Source organism: Toxotes jaculatrix, chromosome 23, assembly GCF_017976425.1.
Source record: "Toxotes jaculatrix isolate fToxJac2 chromosome 23, fToxJac2.pri, whole genome shotgun sequence".
Taxonomy (NCBI): domain Eukaryota; kingdom Metazoa; phylum Chordata; class Actinopteri; family Toxotidae; genus Toxotes; species Toxotes jaculatrix.
The window spans coordinates 9,347,080-9,369,053 of record NC_054416.1 but is presented as its reverse complement, the minus strand read 5'-3'; the positions used below and the strand labels follow the sequence as shown (position 1 = coordinate 9,369,053).

The 21,974-nt window shown below is 43.2% G+C and overlaps 3 protein-coding genes and 1 non-coding gene across 7 annotated transcripts in view; all 4 read left to right on the top strand.

Annotated features, from left to right (window-relative positions):
* The first annotated feature begins 569 nt into the window (after nt 1–569).
* On the top strand, nt 570–5,412 carry plaa (phospholipase A2-activating protein). 2 transcript variants are annotated; one of them, XM_041031879.1, is made up of 14 exons: nt 570–799; nt 1,207–1,400; nt 1,535–1,635; nt 1,846–1,966; nt 2,191–2,358; nt 2,516–2,651; nt 2,879–3,048; nt 3,153–3,304; nt 3,382–3,601; nt 3,683–3,748; nt 3,832–3,903; nt 4,167–4,274; nt 4,457–4,627; nt 4,725–5,412. In XM_041031879.1, exons 1-14 carry the CDS (start codon nt 651–653, stop codon nt 5,291–5,293), a joined length of 2,397 nt encoding a protein of 798 aa, XP_040887813.1. In that variant the 5' UTR covers nt 570–650; the 3' UTR covers nt 5,294–5,412. The 2 variants fall into 2 exon arrangements, with proteins under 2 accessions (XP_040887813.1, XP_040887814.1); XM_041031880.1 differs by lacking the exon at nt 3,832–3,903.
* A 413-nt stretch (nt 5,413–5,825) lies between these two features.
* On the top strand, nt 5,826–12,633 carry haus6 (HAUS augmin-like complex, subunit 6). 2 transcript variants are annotated; one of them, XM_041030727.1, is made up of 16 exons: nt 5,826–6,282; nt 6,456–6,551; nt 6,646–6,724; nt 7,092–7,224; nt 7,393–7,537; nt 8,041–8,103; nt 8,198–8,255; nt 8,444–8,617; nt 8,816–9,012; nt 9,245–9,374; nt 9,574–9,676; nt 9,766–9,829; nt 10,580–10,721; nt 10,839–10,937; nt 11,044–11,179; nt 11,375–12,633. In XM_041030727.1, the coding sequence occupies exons 1-16, from the start codon at nt 5,981–5,983 to the stop codon at nt 12,088–12,090; spliced, it is 2,637 nt and encodes an 878-aa protein (XP_040886661.1). In that variant the 5' UTR covers nt 5,826–5,980; the 3' UTR covers nt 12,091–12,633. The 2 variants fall into 2 exon arrangements, with proteins under 2 accessions (XP_040886661.1, XP_040886660.1); XM_041030726.1 differs by having other exon boundaries at nt 10,577–10,721.
* LOC121177573 lies at nt 9,917–10,047 on the top strand. The gene has a single exon (XR_005893291.1).
* Nucleotides 12,634–13,523: 890 nt separating the features above from the next.
* The window catches only part of dennd4c (DENN/MADD domain containing 4C), a 28,343-nt gene continuing 19,892 nt past the window's right edge, over nt 13,524–21,974 (top strand). For both annotated transcript variants that reach the window (XM_041031861.1, XM_041031860.1), the window contains exon 1: nt 13,524–13,808. The gene's annotated coding sequence lies outside the window, so the exon portion shown is untranslated. The remainder of the gene's footprint in view (nt 13,809–21,974) is intronic.

The window sequence follows — 21,974 nt, the reverse complement described above, 5'->3', positions numbered from 1 at the left end:
AGTTACATACAGTGACGCACTTTATTAAGCTGTTTAATTTACTTGATATGAAATCGGGAATATTATCCAGTTCGTTATTTTACATATTAGTACATGTGAAGATAAAACAATTAATCGATTCATTCAGTTTTGAAGGAAAAGGACAAAAAGGATGCTAGGACTCTGATTTGGCATCATTGTGAGGATTTTAGGTTTTTATTTTAATGTCAACATCACCAGTTTCCTTTTGCAGCCTGGTTGTTTGCAGCAGCTTGACGCAGCGGTTGTAGACAGGTGGGCGGTGGACTCGTTTGGAGCGCAGTGCACCAATGGAAACTGGGGGGAAAAAAGTTTGCTGCCGCCCTCTGGTCAAACATGGTAAATACATGCGGCGACAGTCTGTATGGTTCACTTCTGTGATTTTTAAAATGTATTTGTGAATACTCATTCTCTCTACAAATGGTTTAAACTTACCGCAGGTCATGTTTAATTTTAATTTGATTAATTGTTTAATTAAATTCAGATTGAATTAAATGCTATTATTTGAACGGTGAGGTTGGTGACGTGAATGACGTAATTCAGTTTCCGCTAGCATTAGCGGCTGGTGTTTGTTGACAGTAGCGCAGTAGCATAGCATTACTGTGGTAGTTTCATTGTGTTGTTGGGGGAAAATGGCATCATCTCACTCATTCAAACTTAGGTGCTCCATCCCGGGCCACGAAATGGACGTTAGAGGACTCGCGGCTGCTGTTTTTCCAGAAGGAGCTTTCGTGTCTGTGTCCCGAGATCGAACCGGAAGAGTCTGGGTACCAAACTCAAGGTAGCTAGCATTAGCTTGCTACTGATTAACTAATTGTGGTGCTTGGCTACTATTTATGTGAGTTTATATGAAACCCTGTGCTCAGGAAACGGGCCCCGATCACATTAAGTACAAAGCCAAATAACAGCCCTCACTGAAGTTATTTACTACTTATAAATTCGTGTTAATCTAGGTTGCTAGTAAGCTCCTTGCTAGCCAATACTCAAATTAGCTTTGTCATTCATTCAGTTGGAACTCAGTGTACACAGCGCTGATCTTTGACTAGTTGTGAAAGTTCACCAGATCTATAGTAGTTTATGTCTTTTATCTGTCAGTCAATGTACTGAGCCTTTTTGTGTATTACTTGATCTGATACAAGTAACTGTGTTAACTTAAGATGATTGTTCTCTGTCCCTTGTTCTTGGCAGCCCAGACAATGGCTTCACAGAGATGCATTGCATGTCTGGCCACTCAAATTTTGTATCGTGTGTATGCATCATTGCACCCAGTGAAACATATCCCCGAGGACTTATCGCCACAGGTGGGAATGATAATAACATTTGTGTCTTCACACTGGATCAGCCACAGCCGCTATTCACTCTCACGGGCCACAAAAATACAGGTGAGTCGTGCTCTACTTTACACTCAGAGCATGTAAACACACCAATAAGCATCTTATGTGCTCGATTATTATTTAACGTCTTGCATCAAGATGTCATTAGTCTGTTTTAAGTTTTCTCCAACTTATTTCCTCAGTGTGCTCTTTGTCATCGGGGAAGTTTGGGACACTTTTGAGCGGCTCCTGGGACACCACAGCCAAAGTCTGGCTCAATGAGAAGTGCATGATGACCTTGCAGGTTTGTTGATGTGTCTGTGATGGTTCATTTTGCTCTTATCTTCCCCTAATAGAGGCAGTTAGTCAAAATTGGCTTTTTTTTTGACACTAACTGTTGTTGACATTTGTACTTTTACAATATGCTTTAATGTTAAATTTGTATATGCAACTGTAACAAACAAATATATGATCAGGGACAGAGCACATTGTCCTCTTGTCAATTTTGACACAGGGCCACTCTGCTGCAGTGTGGGCAGTGGTCATATTACCCGAACAAGGCCTCATGCTATCTGGATCAGCAGATAAGACCATAAAGCTTTGGAAAGCTGGCCGGTGTGAGAAGACATTTACAGGTGAGTGTTAATGTGTGTAAATAAATTCTTTAGTTTTGGATTCGATCTATATGAATTCAAAAAAGGTGATCTCAGGGAAACATTTTAAATGAGTAACATTTCAACTTTGCCTCTGTATGCATATCTTCTTATTGTAAACAGTGCATTCTCAAATATTTGAAGTGGTTCTAGCCAACAAAAAAATTTAAAACGCTAAATGATTTCTTTTTTTTCTTCCATTTTAGGTCATGAGGACTGTGTAAGGGGACTAGCAGTGATCAGCAACACCGAGTTCTTCTCATGCAGTAATGACACTAGTATCAGAAGGTGGCTGGTGACAGGCGAATGTGTACAGGTCTATTACGGCCACACCAACTACATCTACAGCTTAGCTGTCTTTCCCAATTGTCAAGGTGTGTTTACTTATAGTTACAGACCAATGAGAGGTCTGAATGGGAAACTTGTAATGTGTATAACTAACTGCTAGTACTTTTTTTTTTTAATTGAACCAGCATCCTTTTGTTTTCCTGCAGTTCGTAGCTCACCCTGACCACAGATTTTTTCCATCAGATTTTGTAAGCACAGGAGAGGACAGGACTTTGAGGATATGGAGGAAGGGAGAGTGCTCTCAGACCATCCGCCTGCCTGCCCAGTCTGTCTGGTGCTGCTGTATTCTACCTAATGGAGATATAGCTGTTGGAGCCAGGTAACTGAACTGCATTTGGTATGCTTAGTCCATAATCCTTTCACTGATCACATCTGTTCTCCATTTGTCACAGCATGAATATTTAAACACCTTTTTTTCCTGCTACTTTTCACAACTTGCATTTCTGACATCACATTTTTTATGTTGCATGCACACAACATGATGTCGATTCACAGGTGAACATAGTAGTTTTGTGGCTAACCTAGATGCTACCCCTCTGCCCACAGTGATGGCATAATCCGTGTTTTTACGGAAGTTGAGGACCGCATGGCCAGTCCAGAGGACCTACAGGCCTTTGAGGATGAGCTGTCCAAAGCCACTATCGACCCAAAGACAGGCGACCTTGGAGACATCAAACTGGAGGATCTTCCTGGAAGGGAACACCTTAATGAGCCAGGTAAGAAATTAGACATTTATAGACACAGGCGTGCACAAAATCATGCATCCGCTGTTACTGGCAATTTCTGCATCAGGATGGTCTTGTTCGCTTACTTCCTCCAGGAAATCGTGACGGACAGACACGACTGATTAAAGATGGACAGAAAGTGGAGGCATATCAGTGGAGTGTCAGTGACGACCGCTGGGTAAAAATTGGAGATGTGGTCGGTGGCTCAAACCAACAGACATCCAGGAGTGTCATGTATGAAGGAAAGGTAAGGCCACAAACTTAGTGGTGACAAAAGGAACACTGCACAAGAGCAGTGAGTAATGACTCCTGGTCTCCCCTCAGGAATACGACTACGTCTTCACCATTGATGTGAATGAGGGAGGGCCGTCCATGAAACTGCCTTATAATGTGACAGAGGACCCCTGGCTGACAGCGCACAACTTCTTGCAGAAGAACGACCTCAGCCCCATGTTCCTTGACCAAGTTGCCAATTTTATCATCGAGAACACCAAAGGTCATGTGGTGGGACCAGCGCAGCCCGCCGGTGGTGATCCATTCACTGGTGAGGCCAACAGATAGTTACCTGGGCTTGTTTTTCTCCTTGTGTCTCGTCCTAAAGATGTTTTGTTTCTTCACCTGACAGGAGGAGCTCGGTATATCCCTGGGTCTTCCGATGATAGGCCGGGATTTGGAGCTGATCCCTTCACAGGTATAGTACGTATACTGAAAGGTTTTCCACAATGTGAACATCACCTGAGATGTTATTTTCACAGCCGTGGTTTTTCTCCACAGGCTCTGGTCGCTACATCCCAGGGTCTGGTTCAAACTCAAGTGCTCCTGTAGGTGTGGCAGATCCCTTCACAGGTGGGTTACTAACTTAAGGAACCAGTGAATTTTGGACAACTCTGTGTAAACAAAAGACAAACTACAGGAACACTTAAACAACTGAGCTAAGAAAGTCATGAGGCTTGTGTCTGAAATTATAGTAAGGGATCAAAGTGTGTTTTTTGTCTCATCTTAATTGATCAAACAAAACATGAATACTCAACCCTGTAGAAAAGCAGACTTATGTCAGTATCAGTACTGAGTAACAGACTCATCGAATCATGTTCCTCCCTAACTGGCAGGTGGAGGGGCCTACTCCTCAGCAGCCCTCAGACAGACGGCAACCAACATCTACTTCCCCAAGACTGATGGTGTGACTTTTGAGCAAGCCAATACCTCACAGATCATTGGTAAGCATTTTACAGGCTTGGTGATGTGCAACTACGCTTTACACAAAGCCATTCTGATTGAGTTGTTATGTGAAGTGCCCCGCAACCCAAATGTTGACCTCATTATTATGTATTTTACCATATAATACAGTAGAAACATTTTCCTAAATGTCAGGGTCAGTGATTTGTTATTTCCTCACCAGCCAAGCTGAAGGAGCTTAATGGAGGTGCCCCTCAGGAGCACAAGCTTTCCCAGGAAATTCTGGAAAGCCTTGAAAGGCTACTGATGTCGGTCTGTGGGCCTAACTCCTCCGAACCTCCTCCAAACATCCAACAGATCAACCTACTCTGGAAGGCCTCCCATTGGCCTGAAGGTACAGGCAACAGCCTTCTAACCCAGTTTATGATAGTCTTCTCCAGTACATTACTGTTCACTAACCAAACTACCCTTTCCTTTCCCCTGGATTGTAGACATCGTGTTTCCTGTCCTGGACATTATGAGGCTGGCAGTGCGCGACCCGCAGGTTAACGAGAGCCTCTGTGGAGAGGCAGAGGGAGTCCAGCTGTGCAACCACTTGCTGAGCCTGATGAGGCCTGAGGGGCGTCCTGCCAACCAGATGCTGGCGCTGCGGACTCTGTGTAACTGCTTTAGTGGCAGGCACGGCCGAGCCCTCCTCATGGCCCAGCGTGAAACGGTTCTATCACGTGCTGCTGACCTGGCCTCTGTCTGCAATAAGAACATCCACATTGCCCTGGCCACTCTGGTGCTTAACTACGCTGGCTGCCTGCACAGTCAACCCGATCTTGAGGCCAAGGCCCAGTGCCTCTCTGTGGCCAGTAGAGCCCTGGAGACCGTACAAGACAAGGAGGCTGTGTTTAGGCTGCTGGTGGCCTTGGGAACCACAGTGGCCTCAGACCAAACAGCCCAGGACCTGGCTCGCTCTTTGGGGGTCAACTCTCAGATTTCCAAGTACTCATCAGTGTCTGATCCATCTAAGGTGGGCGAGTGTTGCCAGCTGGTTTTAAAGGAACTACAATGATGTGAATGATTAGACAAAAAGAGCACTTCTTTCTTACTATTACACTCTTTCTGCTAAATCAGTTGTGGTGGAGACTTAAATAATTGTATGTTCTGCAATAAAAAAAGGACAAATGAAATTTCTGCACATTCTTCGTCTGTATTTTTATTCATGTCACTCCTTTCCAAAGCCCCTTGGCAAATTTGTTGGGTAAATGTAGGGTGAATGCTGTAATAATGGCTTATAAATGTGTATGAAACATTAACAATACACCATTTAATGATAGATCTATATATATCCATTAATGTGTTTTATATGAGTTCCTACTGCCATGTTGCATTTTAACTTAAATTAAATATAAAGTATACCATCTATTTACATCTAGCATATATGGCATAACGAATATAAAACACTAAAACCTAATTGTAGTTGAAGGTAAACATGCAAAAAGAAACTGTGCCAAAAGTGCATCTGGGACACGATGACACATTCACTCAGCGGAAGTACTTGTCAACAACATCCGGGTGATTATTGTAAAAAATTGGCGGTTTGCGTTCAGGCTGCTGCGCTTTCCTGTTCCGGATAGTAAAATTAGTGAAATCTGTTTTAACAAATGTTCACTCAAATGTAGCTACAATTCAACCGGGTGTTGTAACACGTGTAACTGCTCCATGGTAGTACTTAATTTGATAACGGTTTGTTAAACGCATGCTGACAAGCGGAAAACAAGTTCGACAGCTAACGCTAACAGTAAACTTTGTGGCTAGCAGCAAAGCTAGCTGGCTAGCTCACTGTTTAATATCAGACAGACTGGCTTTCTGGCCAGTCACCACCGGACACTCACGCTGCTTCTTCCATCTCGGAATAATGGCGAACCCGGCATTGTTGCAGAAGAAGAACGGGAAATATTTGTGGTTTTCTCTTCTCGGGCTGGGCTTTCAACCAGACACTGCTGCGTCGTCTGTCGCCGGCAAAACCAACATTAATGTTAAACACCTCAACCTGGGACCGTGAGTCTGCTTTTACAATTCATAGCGTTAACAGATAAAGACACTGACATTAGCTAACTGTTACGACATCTAGCTGTTTACCAAAGTTACTTTCATTTCAATGTAAAGTTGTCGTTCACAATACTCTTGATGTTTAATTTTATTCTACCTGCATGTGATGTTGTTGCCAACAGGAATATGTTTGACAAACCAAACAAGGATGCTTTCTACATAGTTACCCATTATCTGTTGGAGAAACTCAACCCGACACGGTTTCATGAAGCGTACAGGTACATTTAGACATGTTCATCTTTTGGAATTTCTATTCAAACGTGTAAGATTCACTGTCATAATAATGAAATTGTTGGGGTTTTTTTGGATTAGGCATTGCTGGCCTGTTTTGAACCACAAAGCCGATGCTGAGTTCCGTAAAGTTACCTGCACTTGGCTGCGAGAAATAATGGTAAGAATTTGAGGGTGCTTCACTATTACACCCATCTTCTTCATCTGTTCAAATAGTATTTCAGTGATGTGCTCACAAATGGGAAATTGTGTGCTTTTCTTCCTTTAGTGTTTGACTCCTTTTTAGCTTTCCTTTCATGCTTGTTAGCTCCTCAGTCTCCTATTCTTCTCTAATTATTTATGTACACTTTTTGTACAAGATAAAAGTGACATAAACCCACATACAACAAAAGAATTGGGGTATAAAGATGGCCAAGGGAATGAGATTTATACCATGCACACAGCAATGTCCCCGGTCTGAATCGGGTGGTGCAATCTGTCCACCCCTTAAGAAAATATTGACAGTCGTTTGTTTTTGTGGTGTGTAGGATGAAACTGCAAATGCAGGATCCAAAGTTGTTGCATCCTTGTTCCTTTCCCCTGGAGGCCCCAAGTTTGTCAGCTTGATGCTTCACTTGGCCAACCATGTCATGCTGCAGGAAATGAAGACATTCACCACAGGTAGGTTGAGAGAATTTTTTTTTCACCACCAGTAGCAAGAATTCACAAACTGAATACAACTCTAAAGTGTAGAATGACAATTGCCATTACTGTGTCCCAACAATTTAATTTGCCATGGAGTTGGTTTAGAAGAGAGTAGCAATGAATCTTAAATATTGTCATTGTCAGATAACAGCTGGGTTCCTGAGGCTGCAGCGATGCCTGCGTCCTCCATGGACATGGCAGTGAAGAGACTCAACCTGATCAAAACAAGGTTTTTGAAAACTGCTGTGGATCAGGATCATTTTCTCCGGGAGTACCAGAGACGAGCCCAGTAAGTCCTGAGCAGTCCACCTGGACAGAGCTATTTGTTATTTCATATTTATAGTAGAAGCAGGCTATAGATGGAAGCTTTCTACTTCATGGTCACTGTATTTCTACTATCTCTACTTCTTCTTATTTTATTCTTGTTCTTTTTCTACTGCTGCAATTAACCTTTTTCCTCCAGAGGTATTTTGCTTTAATCCTATATCAAATTAATTACACTGCTTTTGATGTTGCATGTGATTGTTTTTTTGTTTCAAGCTGCACCTGCACTAAATTGTGGCTAACAAGAGCTTCTGATGGCTGCTGGAAGGTGTTTGGAATCAGTGTAATTAAGGCCATGTGCTCAAAGAACTACATTATGTTGTGGATTCTAGAGGCTTGCATTTTAAGCATGTATTTGCTGTGGCAGAGTTTATATGGTCTTTTGCTTTGCCCCTGGAAATCACATTCTACTGCTTTGTTGGTCATTTGTTGTTTAAGCTGTTTCCTTTTGTTTCTCCTCTCTTGAAGGCTTCTGGTGAAGTCTATGAAGGATATCAGAGCAGAGGGTACCAAGTATGATGAACTACTTAAGTATGTATGCTGTTTTTTTTGTTTTGTTTTTTTTTATTCATACTTCTGAGTCACGTTGTTAGACTGAACAAATTGGACTGCTATCTACTTTCAGGTGTCATAGCAGTGATTCTGCACAGGAGGGAGCTTCTCCAGCTGAGAAGACCCAAAAGGTATCTCGCCTGTTTGCAAAAACCTACTTTGTACAAAACACAAGACATGATTTGTACTCCCCATTTGTGAATCATATGTTGTAACAGTGCTGATGGGTGGGTACTTAAGTTTTGAAAAAGCTGTTACTCTTTGCTGAGACCTTGATGTTTGTTCAAAGAACTAAACAAAAGTACTTGGTTCTCCAAAGGTGCGCTCTCTGTGGTCAGCCATTGATGAAATGCTGTCGACTACCAAAGAGGAGCAGAATGCAGTGGAAAGTGTTTTGAAGGGGGATGTAGATAAATACACCCTGGATGGGACGGATCGAGTCCTCAAAATTCCTCGGACTCTGCTGGAGAGAATTGAGCAGCTCCCACATCAGGTGAGAGAATATCAGTTTGTTCTGTTCACTGGGGCCTGTTAATGCCTATTCACAACATTCTTTCCTTTTTTATACTAACAATAAAAAGAAAAGGAAGCAGGTGAAACTTTGACTGTGGCTACAGGGGATGCTATTTTCAGTGAGGAGAGCAGCGAGAAGTCTTACAGTAGCCTGTGTTTGTGTGTGCATGCCTTCCAGTTGAGTTCAGGGAATGTGTATGAGGCCGGCCAGCTAAACCTCCTGTGTGTGTTGGAGCTGATGAACCACGCGCTGCAGATCCTCAGGGAGGAGCGCTGTCGGGTCTCTCATGCCCCCAAGCTGCAGCTCAGTGCTCAGCACCTGCAGGAGAAATGTCAGCAGATGGCCCGTGCGCTGCAGGACCTCCACCTCATCAGGTATATATTAATTCAGTTGCTTGATTGGAAGATTCACTTTCTCCAACCTGTCTGATGTGTGGTAACATTACTAGATGTTATCTGCAGGTACTGATATTAATCACAATTGGAGTATTTCTATTTTGGATTTTCTGAAATGTGCAGCTTAATTCTCAGGTTGTACCTCAATAGTATTTGCTGACTGAAAGTTAAATTACTTGAGTGTAAGTGTATTAACATCTTTTCTCCTCAGACAGAAGATTTCCAAGGAAGAAATTCCTGAGGTCAGGAGTACCATCAGAGAGCTGGAGGCTCAGTGGGACAGGAAGTGGATGGATATACTCAAAGACACCCCCCTAGTCTCTTTTCTGAATGAAGATCCTGTGAGTGGTCCTTGGAACTAGTTCAATCCTAGAGTCCCTTTAGGCAAAGTACATATGTGAAGAAGGGCTAAATTAGCACACTTTACTTAGAGACAGATACTGTCTTTGTCGGTGTAGATATCATATAGCATAGCCACAAAACCAATGCCTTTTTTTTTCTCTTTAGTTGCAAATCTTGATTTTATTTATTTTTCTTTAGGCTCTTGGCTTCCTCTCACCAATGGCCCCACTGTCATTTAAGCCATTGGCTGAAGCTAGTCACAAAAGCAGCGTCTTCGCCCAGTACCCTGCTAAACTTCTTGGTGAGCAGAATCAGATTATATTCCACTCATTACATTAAGTTCGGTAGTAACTTGTTTTGTGTCTAACTGTAGTCTATACACTTTTTCAGAGGAGAAGTCAGCAGAGAGTAAATCACAGGAAGGCATCAACCCAAATGATTCTGAACTAAAAAGGTAATCTATCTTTTGACTGCTGGTAAGGAAACATCTGCTTAACGAGGAGAATTTCCTAATGTTTTGTTTGGAGTTATTGCCTTGTGTTGGGAGGCAGATACCTGGGCAGCCCTGAGCAGTGCTCTGTCCGTCACTAGTCCTCCCCATATCATCCGTGCTCTCTGATGACCGCGGCGAATTGAGGGAAATCGCCACGGACAGATACGGAGCAGACACTATTTATCTATAACTTTAATTATATAAATGTTATATAGAAATATACTACAAACAAGTTTACATACAGATTTTTAGAGCAGAGGGGGAAGTTTAATACCAAACTCATGCACTGATTATGAAATGTTGAGACTTACAGAGAACATGAAGCAGAAACAGACTTGGTTGTCATTTATTAGATTACATTGTGAAAGACCTTAGGTGAAACACAAAATGTGTGCATGTACTTTAAACTCTATTTACATATCACAAAAAATAATGCAAATTCTCTGAAGTGCTATGCAGCTGGAGGTTTATCAGCCCTCAGGTTAATTTCCCGCTCTGCACTCATCAAAAACAAGTGCAGGGCACCATGCAAGCTGGACTCAGGGGTTAGCACAAAGCCACGGTCACATAGCAGGTTCTTAGCTGTGCTATGGTACTCAGTGTTGCTTTTACCTGAGCTATACTACACCGTGAGGAAAATATGATGGCAAGGAAAATGTGCTTTACTGCGAAATATGTTTGAATAACAAATCCTGTCTCTCCTTGAAGCAGCCCTTGCCCTGCAATGGCTGAGAGGACTGAAAGTCCTGTTGTCACCACTGAAGCATCCTCACGAGCCAATACCTCTCTCGACTGGCTTTTCGACACTCCTCCATCCCCTCCTCTGAGGGCTCCACCTGTGCCACCACCTCAGGTTTGTGTTATTTCACCTGTTTGGAACTCCTGTTTATTGGATTCACTCCACCTTTGAATGTGGCTGCACCAGTTCTTCTGATTAAACCGTGTTTAATAAATGCGTGCTTGTTTTTAGCCCAGTGTGAGGAAGACGACCCATGTTCATCCAAAGGTGGCTCCCATTAGGACCAAGACCCAGATTTTGCACATGGAGTGTGATAACCTTGCTGACCAGGTATAGCAGTGACTCTTAAATAAATGGAAATGTCAAAGCCTGTGATACAGGAGCTACTACTAAACATTCTTGAACTTCAATCCTGACTAAAATGTGTGTGTGTTAGTTTGCAGATGCTGTAACTACAACCACTCCCACAGAAGGCAGGGTTAAAGGTCTGGACCTGGAGGGCCTTCTCAGCACTCTTCATGGAGATCCCTTCTCTACTAGAAAGCAGCTTCCACGTACACCTGAGAGCCTGAGTAAGTCACATGTGGTTATATTTACCTCGGCCTACATGTCTGTACATTTGGTAAATTCTGTATGAAAACATCAAAAGGGAAAAAAGCATGAAGGCTAAGCTTTTTAAGAATGGTTTGTCAAAAGAAAGTTGATGTGGTGTCATTTCTTTTAGTGAGTAAATGAAAATGAAAAATACCCTTTTCTGTTTCCTCAAGTTATGGATGTGAAAAGCTCGTGGCGGAAGGCAGTGGAGGAAGACAAAGTAGAGAAAATCCGACGCACAGCCAAGGCTAATGACAGCATAACAGGGTGGCTCAATTCTTCCGAGCAGCCTCATGATGTGTTGCTGAACTCCGATGCTCTCTCCTGCAGTATCACCCCTACTGCTGCGAACCACAGCAGCCCTCCTGTCAACCAGCAGGCGGTCTTACTCAAGTCCACTCTGTTGTGGGACACCTTCAACACTGAGGCCCTTGACAGCCCGAGTGGCACAGGCAGCAGTGCCGTCCAGTTCAGCCTTGACCATGAAACTCTCCCTGAAATGCCAAGCTGTGACAGTCTGCTGAGCCTCAACGACGAATCACTGGATATGAAGAGTGAGGAGGAGGAGGAGCTCCTGATCCCCGCTCTGAAGACTGAAGCAAAGCAGTCACCACTAAATATGGCTTATCATGGTCAGACCCAGCAGGAGTGTGATGTTGGTTCCTTCATTGAAAGCAGGAAGAGGACGCCAGAGTGCCTTCTGTCAGGTCACGTGGTTTCTGGTGTGGACAGAGACTGGCTAACGGAGCCCGCAAAGTCAGTGGAAGCCTCAGACAAGGTCTTCTCACTGGACCTAGACAGACTGGGGACACCCTCACCCCCAAAGAAAGAGGAGTACAGCCTCCCGAAACTCATCACATTCTCTCCAATAGATGACATGAAGTGTTAACCACATTCATGTCGAAACCACTTTTCAGCCTGTGTCTTAAACTGTCTGCCCTAATTTAAATAGACATGTAACAAATATCTGTACATAGCTGTAATAACTTACCCTTTGTCACATACTAAATTAGTTTTCTGTGCTTTAGTTTATTGGTTTTAATTTAAGATGGTGAGACATGAACTGCTTTAATAAAATTGTAAAATATGGTTCATTTCCTTCTTTGCTAAGTTGTGTGTGACAACAGTGTGGATCTCCTGACATTACAGTCTATAAACAGCTTATCTTCATTGGCAAGATCTGCTTTTCCATTAACATGATGGACAGCTGCTTTTTTTGTGTGTGAAATAAAAATGTCTCCCTCTTTCCCTTCACATTTACATTGCACTATGAGCATGTTTTTGTACCATGCAGTGTCTTAACACTTGAATATTTTTAAGTATGTGACCACGAGGAATCAGGGCCAGTCAGATCGATAATAGCAGAATTTACTGAATATTGCTGGATGAACTGATCCAGTCAGTTTGTCAGTTTTGTCACAGTGATAATATGAAGGACAGCTGTAATAATAGTAATAATAATGAAAATAAAATGGCTATAAGAAGCTAGCAGTTCATCTAAACGTTTCCTTCTCCTTGTGCATGTCTCATTTCCTCTCTCACCTGTTGCTTTTTTTTTTCATATAGGTGTAATTTCTACCACCTTAAGGTGGGGGGCGTCAGAGACAGCAAAACCAAGGAAGGAAAGAAATGAGTGAGTCAAGGCAGCAGAGAAGGCAGGAAGTCAATCCTTTCCACTGTCACAATAAAAACCTTCCCTTTCCCCAAAAATTGCCTTTTGGTGAAGATAACAGATATGAGAGTTTGTAAATAATATTAGAAAAACAAGACATTTTCCAGGATGTTTTCCATGCAGTATATTATGAGTGTTGCAAATGCCACAGCCTACCTATCTACCTAACTATTCTGAGAATACATTTAGAAACAACTATATAGAAATAAAAGGTACACTTGACATTAAATTCACAATAAAGAGTGAGATATCCATTGCAGAAAAGTGTTAAGATTAAAATGTTACTTCATTTATTACGAAAGCAGAAATTCATGTAATAACAAAAGAAAAAACCCAAAGCTGGGAAACCAACCCATAAACATAGTTATGTATATGGAATGGTTAATCAGTATTATATGTAACACATAGTGTACTGTACAATATTGTACAATATATAGTACTATTGCTACTAATAATAATAATAATAATAATAATAATAAACACCCAATAAAATAGCTTTATTCTGAAAACTGACACTTTTTCGCTATTTACTTTGAAAAGTCAGGCCGGAAGATGGTGGTTTCCTGTGTGCTATCTTGACAGCGCTCCCCGAGGCCAGCCTGTCAGTTGCGGCAGTGGCTGTAGCCTCTCCTCTTCTCTGGGCGGTTCCAGTCTGAAAGAGACGTTTAGGAGGAAAGCTCACCAACAAAACTATTAGCGCAGATACGAACATGGCGCCGGCCTCCACCAGCAACTTCAGATGAAAGTGCGGCGAAGAAGTGGCTAGCAAAGTTTCAAAGGAGTATTGCGGAGTGGCTTTTTGTTTTCTTTTGCGCGCCGCCCTGGTTTAAGCCGTTCCGGTTTGCACAGTTAAAAACACGGAATATAACAAGCGGGTATAAACAGCAAGTTTGCCTACATGTCAACATTGTCTCTCGCTGCAGTGTAAACAGCTGGTAAGTGCTCATGTTTTCGGGTATGGGAATAGCCGGGGCTAAGCTGAGTTTGCAGTTAGAATTAGTAGTTTGGCTGTTTTAATGTGACTTTAGCTGTGTGTGAGTAAGGTCACACGCTGAAAAAAAAAACCCAAAAAGCCTTTTCCTGGTGTTGAGCTGCTGCGGTTTGTTTCTGCACTTTTCATCGTGTGCTATCCAACCGCGTAAAGAGAGAGAGAGAGAGCCACGTATCATTGCTCAGGCTGGTCACAGGAGGACATTTCTTTTGTCTGATCCGCGGTCATATGTGTTTACTGCATCAGTGTTAGCCGAGTTATGGGGTCGGATGCAACAGTTGGGAACATAACACCCCCTCTTCCTCCTCCTCCTCCTCCTCCTCCTCCTCCCCGGGCCCTCCGTGACGCCTGATTATCAGACTCTGCTCTCCTGGAGCCCGTCTAACCTTGCAGGTGTCTGCTCTTCTCAGCCACACGCACAAAACTGGATTTCATGCTTGAAATAAAAGAGAGGCTGACTCTAACAAGAGGGGGATTTTGCACTTGAATAGACTCATGATAAGGAACTGTTTAACCTGACTTCCTTCTGGGGCATGTGGTTTGCTTTTTAATCCAGGAACTGTCTTCCTGAGTGTGCCCTGCCTGCGTTTTCTCTGACCCTAAACCTAGGACACACGGTTGTGTAAGATGCTTCCGTTGGTTTAGTGGCCGTGTGTGGGGTGAGCACATATGCCACTGAATGCAACGCCAAGGTGCTCACATATCTATGCCTCAGCACTTGACTGTTTGCCAGCCAGGAGGAGTCTGTGACCCCTGAGGGCAGCTGAGTATCCACTGCTCCAGCTTTCTATCATCGTTTTGGTGATTCACGGCATGCATGTGATGTTCCTGTTATGACAGCCGTGGCACAAGTCCCAGCAGAGCCGAGGATGGCACTTCCTCTTGCATTGTGCCGGAGGTATTTGTGTTTTCATTTAGGTGTCTTAACACCTGAGATGGCAGCAGGAATAACAGGATGATCGTGGCTTGCAGAAGGAGAAAAATCTTGTAAATTGTTCTGGCAGAATTGCATCAGCACTGAGCCGCTGACACGTGGAAACATAGCAGCAAAAAATCTCTTCCTTGACCTTGGCTCAGCCCGACAGGCACTGGAAAAGGGGAGTGGAGTGAATGGTGCCTCCTCCTGCCTGCTGCAGGCAGAAGGTATAAAGTGGGTCATGGCTGCACTGTGGCTTTGTGTACATTGAACTTGCACTTTGTCACCTCTGCCGGTCTGCCAAAGTCTCTGTCAGGTGACCAAGCAAGGGAAGCAGATTGGAAATGCAATAGGCTGTTGAGGGACTCTGTGGCTGCCTCGGCAAAAGTCAAACAGGATTTTGACGAGAGTGAGAAAAGCCAGTAATTCATTCTGTGGGACGGTGAGAGGGAGTGTTGTTGATCCTTTTAGTAAAGTCAGTCAACTTAAGATTTCAACTGCTTTTATCTCTTACTCTTCAAATGACATTACCACATTTCAGCCGACATTACCGTTTGCTTTATGAACATGAACTGGATCTAATTTCAGTCAGAATTTCCACTCGACTGTCATTTCTGTCCCTCTGAATGAATCTTCAGTTCTTTTCCCACCACTTTCACTTCACCCGATACTTTAACTTCCCTTGGTGCTTACACTTTAATATACTGTTACTCCTGCAAAGGAAGTTCATGAGGACGTCTGAGGTCAGCCACACCGTAGCATCCCCAGGACTCGTAGAGAGACATGGTCTAGCTCGAGGACACTTCAGCGGCTCTGATCTTCTTTCTCAGCGTTGCTGTTGTTGCTATGGGTGTCTTTGCGTAGTGTTTCTGTTTTAATTTGCCAGAAATAACTGTCAATTTAATGCAGAGACTTTTGACAATGCATGTTTTTGGGCTTGCTGATTCAATACTTACCTGAAACACTTCAGTGCATTTTGCTTAGCTGCCTTTTTTCATGTCTTAACATACATTAACTCCAGATAGTCGTTTCTAGCCAAAGAGCAACAAGAAGAAGATTGTAATGCAGCCAAAACCCCTCTCAGGTAACCTATTTCCTTCCTCTGACTCTTGCACTTTGGTGTGATGTGCCAGTAGAGTTTCAGTCCTAATCTTTCAGCAGGCCTGGGTCTCAGCTGGTATAAGCCCAGCTAGGTAGTAAGGGCAGTGAGTTTGCCCTGTCTCCCTTCTCCTCGGAGTGGAAAGAATGCTCTCTGTCTGCCGGGCTGTCACGCTCCAGGAGGGAGGCAGTCTTGTGACGTTTCTGCTGAGCCTAGCCTCACCGCTCTGAGCTGCCTCTCGTTGTCCATCTCCCCAGGTTGTTTTTAATTGAAGAAAGTCACAGTTTACAGCAGTCCACTGTCTCTGTCTAACCTTCCTGGTGTGTTCTCGATAACGTGACCTACGTTGGCTGCGCTGGCAACAGTTGTTTTTGACACAGTTCAGCAAACACTTTAAGTGTGTCGCTTTCTCTTGACAACATACCTGCCTCTTAAGTCACGTGCTCGGGTCTTTGTGGAGTGCAATAACAGACCCAAAAAAATCAGCCAGGAGGAAAAAGGAGAAATTTTCAGCTTCAGTTATTTGGATTTCTGCCCCCCCCCCCCCTCCCCTCTCTCCCATGACTGTTTGTAGCCACTGGTCTCTACTGCTCCCTTTTGATGTTATCTTGACAAAACACTATGCATGGATTATTGTAGTTAGACTGATGTTGGATTGGCAAAGAGTTACTGAGGTAAAATTAGAGCCCCTGACAAACTATAGCTGGCTAGCTGCTTTACTAACATAACAACATGACTGTCGTCAGGGACGGGGTTATGTAAGAGTTATATTGAAAAGGCAAAATTGTTTATTAACTTTCCAAGACTTTATTTCACAAACTGGTTAGCAGCTAACCATGAAGACACTGCTTGACTCTGCACCACCGTCTGCTCAGCTATGACCTGTACCCTGCTACATGTGCTGCAGAGAGTGCTGAGAGTGTTATGAACAATGTCATCTGAGTGCACTCTCCTGGACAGACATCATTTCTGAAATACCTCAAGCCTCTTTTTCTGTTATGTTATATAACAAAAAGTCAGCATATACACTGGTACTAATAAAAGAGATAAAACAGACAAGATACTAGAGGAGAATAGACAGTCATGGTGGGTCTTTAGAGGATGTCTGTCAGTGCTGAAGTGGTTGGTCAGTTAGTTGAACAAAGACAGTTTTGATAATTTTGTATCAAGTAAAAATTTTAAACATGAGGAGGTTATAACATCTAAAATTGGAAATAAATCACTGTTGTGTGTTGTATGTTGTATGTTTCACTCGATGACAAATTTAATACTTGCATATGTTAGCACCATGTTTCAGTAGGATGACAGAAATGTTATGCTCCGTTAAAGCTTAGAAAATGCAAACAGAACAGCGTCTGCTCAAAAAAACAAAATAACACAGCCTGTGGGAAAAAACAGCTGTGTGTTGATTATCCGCTCTGTCTGTTATCAGTGTGATTTGGCAGTCAGGTACCTGTTCTGAGAAGCGTGTGGACGGCTATCGTCAGCCCCTGAATGAAACTGGATTTTACATATTGTAGCTGCCAGAGTTAAGCAATCACGACCGAGGAGCAGAGTTCACCATTGGTCTTTGGGCTTTGTCAACGCTGTGCAGAGAGAGAGAGAGAGACGTTGTCAGCGGTGGATGTGATAATGGCAGGCTATCGCACAGGCTTATCTGGAGACAAAAGGCAGATAGACTGTGAATGCTCCACCTCTCTCTCAACAGCAAATATTGAACAGTTAAACATATAGTGCTCAGCATAAATGAGTACACCCCCTTTGATTAGTAAGATTTTAATCAATATCTCAGTGAACAGAAGAACAATGAGACTGAGTTTTATAGAACATTTGTTTAACTCACAACATGAAAGTAAGGTAAATAATATAACTATAACAAAATCTCCATTCTTCAAGAGCGACCTCTTTTAGAGCCTTGATGCTGGATGGAGAGTGATGCTCAGCTTCCAACAACCAAGGCCACAGAGCGATGTTAGCATCTTCTCTTTCAGTATAGAGCAGTACATATGTGAATTCATGATACCATCAATGAAATGCAGCTCTCCAACAGCAGCATCACTCATGCAGCCCCACATAATGACACTGCCATCACCATGTTTCGCTGTAGGCATCATGCATTTTTCTTTGTACTCCTCACCTTTTCGATGCCATACATGCCCTTTTATAGTCAGCTGTCTCCTGGACACCTGCTTAATGAATAATTAGACTCACCTGTGGTTGAATTCTTGTCAATTTGTGATTTTTGTAGTCTAAAATTTAGCTTTTCTCCGAAGATTTTTAATGGGGGTGTACTCAATTTTGCAACATGGTCTTGAATTCGTTAGGAAAATGACTTTTTTTTGTGTGTGGAAATGAACAGATCTTGTTTGCAATCAAAGGCTGGTAGTCTCATCAGAATATGCCGTTAAGATTAATTACCAGGGTGAGGTATTTACAGACCGCAGTTTAACAGCCAAGTATGTGCACACAAACTGTAGCTTGCGCCATATGAATTTAATCAGACAGCGACTCAACTGGTTTTCATTTGTTCATCTCTCCTCAAACCCACGCTCCCCCTCAGAAAGAACACCAAGAGCTGGTTTTTCTGTGGTTTTCGCCCTTGTAAAGCGGAGGTTTCGTCACCTCACTGGCACCTTGTACTCAGCCTGGCCTCTGCCACCGACAGCACACTGTGATGACAGGTGGCAGGGAGGGCCACTTTGCTCTTCAGATCCTCCAAAGCCCCAGAACTACAGAGTGGCACTTAAGCCAGACACGGGTGCTGCAGAGGCTGACACACATCGTGGCTCAGCGGCTGCCACTGGAGCTGAAAGGGTAATCTATCTGAGGCCATTACAGCTGAAATGAAATTACCTGTGCCTTATTTCTTTGTGTCAGTGGGCATCGCTGAACTTTCAGGAATGATTTTAAGTGCACTTCAGCGGCCCTGTTGCCTTAAGATGAACAAATAGCACTTGTGCAGAAGCTCGCATACGTCAACACTTGTCACAGTAGAGGGGCCGATGTGAAGAATCAGCCTGTCCTGCTATTTATAATCGAGGATCAGTCCTCTCATTGCTATAATTGCTGCATCTGTACACACATAGAACATCGCTTTTCACTCTCCTCTGCCGTGTCCAAGGTACAGTACATGACAGATGCGTGTGTCATGCTCAGCTGCTGTTTCAGGCAAGCTGCAAGTGGTTCTGCATGGCAGGTCTCCGACAGACACAGCGCTGTCTGTTGTCCAGCGTTACACACACACACACTTGTGCATGCACGCACACACGCAGGCAGGCTCTTTCACCCCTGGGGAACGAGCCTCCAGGCTCTTTTGTGTGTAAGGGATGAGATCATTGTGGGGCATACCACGGGGGGATGGAGTAAGGGGTTTACACTCGGTATACTTAAATAGAAATCTCACTTTCTATGGCTGCCTCTGTCCCATTCACTCCAGCTCTCTTTGCTTTGCTTAAATTGAATTTGGCATCACAGATATTAAGGGGCTTGCCAGGTTGATGCCCTTAACTCCAGACAAGTGCTAAACGTTAACAAACATCATGTTTGGTACATAAGAATGTGAGGAGTAGGACCTCCCCAGTTTTATTTTATGGCAGCTGAAGAGTTTTCCTCAGCCCTCAGGGGCTGTTGGGCTGCGTAGCCAACCTTTAGCACATTTGCAAGCAAGTTAAGACCAGTGCCACTGTCGAGGAACAAGTCTTTCCTGTGCAGGAAAACCAGAGGCATCGAGAAATGGGTCAGTCGGGGTTTTAGGAATGAAAGTGATCACAGATTTTCATGTTACCTGTTGTTGTTTTCTTTAAAAAAAACTTTCTTCATAGCTAGCACATCATGTTACTGTCTACACTGAGCTTTCTGCTCTGAAATGTTAATACATTTGTTCTACTAGTTACTGGTTTCAAAAAGAACAGACAATGTTACTGGAAGCAGTGACTCATTACAACTCGTATTGCATTACACCTCCCAAAACAGTTGTCTCTCTAAATGATAACAGTGCAGCTTGAAAGTTCAGATAATATTACAAACAAGCATTTGTACATTGTTTTCCCACGCCCACTAAACTAAAACAGAGAGAAGTCATCGCAGTTGCTGTTTTCACTTCTCGTCCATCTGGCCTCCAAAAGTCTGTTTCAGTTTAGAAAACTCTATTGTATTGTACTGAATTTGTTTTGTTTTTTCCCAAATAAATGTGGCATCAGGTGCCCATGTGTTGGAGAACAGCCATCAGTACTGATGGATTAGGCAGTGCGTTCATGATTTGAATGTTGTTTATTTATTTGTGTTTTTTTTTTCCAGACTGATGAGTTTTATCACAAATAATCAAGTCATTTGTAATAAATGGTGGCTGTTTGGCACATCCTTTTTTTTTTCTGCCTCATCATGGTGAGACAGTAAAGAGCAAGAGTGGCCCCGCTGCATTAGTGAGGCCTGAGCGGTGAATGCTGTTCTGCATTCACGGACATCAGCAGTAACGCTGTCACTGGAAAGAGTAATGTAAAGTAAAAGTTTCACAGATTCCAGCAGAGTGTATATGATATCCCTGGTGTTTCTGTTTAACTGAGTGATGGTTCTGAGCAGAAGATGTGCAAATTTTGATTTTAGAAAACTGAAAGAAAAAGCAGTAAATCCTCACATCTGACAAACATGAACAGTTGATTTTTTTATATTTTTGCCAGATAAACGACTTTTACAATTGAGCAATTGTTGCAGCACCAGAACAAATACCATGGTATAAGCAGCATGTCAGCATTGGTTGAGACTGTACACATCGTCACTCTGACCAAACTTAGCATCTGCTGGTGTGGCTAGTATCCTCTGTGTGGCAAGTGCATTCAAACTGAAAGTGTGCTGGGGGCTTATTTCACATTAAGGCTTAAGTTTTCAGAATTTATCGCAACAAGGAAGCCAGAAACCAGTTTCACAGTAAAGACTCAGAGCCTGTGTCCACTTCGGCTTCTTGGTATTTCTCTGTCATGGTTCGCAGTGACCTTACTCCCTGAGTGGAACCCACACAAAGACCGTGACACTCGATCATCGGGGCTCAGGAGCAACAGAGGAACAGGTTTTCACATGGGAAGGGAGGGGCAGAGCACAACCTTTAGAGGCAGGGGCTCGAGTTACAACAACAGACTTCGTACAGTGGGAATTGAAAGGACTAGTTTGCCTCCCAGTTCGATCCACTCATTTCACCATTTCACCCAAGGAGCTTCGCCGTTTTTGTTTGAGGTTTAAAAGTTTTCCTGGGTGTGTTTGTCCGCCCTGCTTGCTGTTACACGTGCAGAATAATAAGGACAGAAAAGCAGTAATGTTATGTTCACTTCTGTTTACAATAGTTTTAAAGCTTTTAGGCTAATGCCCTGTCAACACCGTCACCGTTTATGGCCACTACCATGGTTTATTTGCTCAGCAGACATAAAAGTGGGCAGTAAAACAAGCCTTTTCTGCCGTTCTATTTACTGTACATCTAAAAATGAGACGGTGGATTTCATTTTGATGTCCTTTTTAGTCTGACAGCAGACTGCAGAGCACATATCAGCTATACTAAATGTGCCCTTGAAAGACATGGCGATCAGTTTCCTCAGCTAGGATAACACAAGTTGCAGCTCAGGGTCGCGCTGCCTGGCATTGTTTGGGCTCGGTTGTCATGGCAGCATCACTGTTTGTCTATCATGGGCTGTCACAAAGAGATATTTGTATGGTTGTGGGGTGTGTGATGGAGGCGGGGGCTGCCTCACATGGGCCCAGCCTTAAGAGTGTGTCTGTGGTTGTGTGCACACCTAACAGCAGTGGCTGTTTAGCCTTGCAAGGGGACACATAATTACTCATTTCAGAATCGGTGATGGAAATCTTGACCCAGCAGTTGCCCAGAATATGGCAGATGCCAGCAACAGTATATCAAATGGCAAAGCGATTTTAACGTATTGTGTTGCATTCAGGGACTGTTTTTTTGGCTGCCTTTGTTACAGTTCCCTCTCTGTTGTACAGAAGCGATATATCACGTGGCATGTCCCTGACTATTCCTATTTCTAAAGGTAACCTCTCCACAACAAATAACGTGTTGCGTTGCTATTGTAACACTCAGTTCTCTGAGTGAG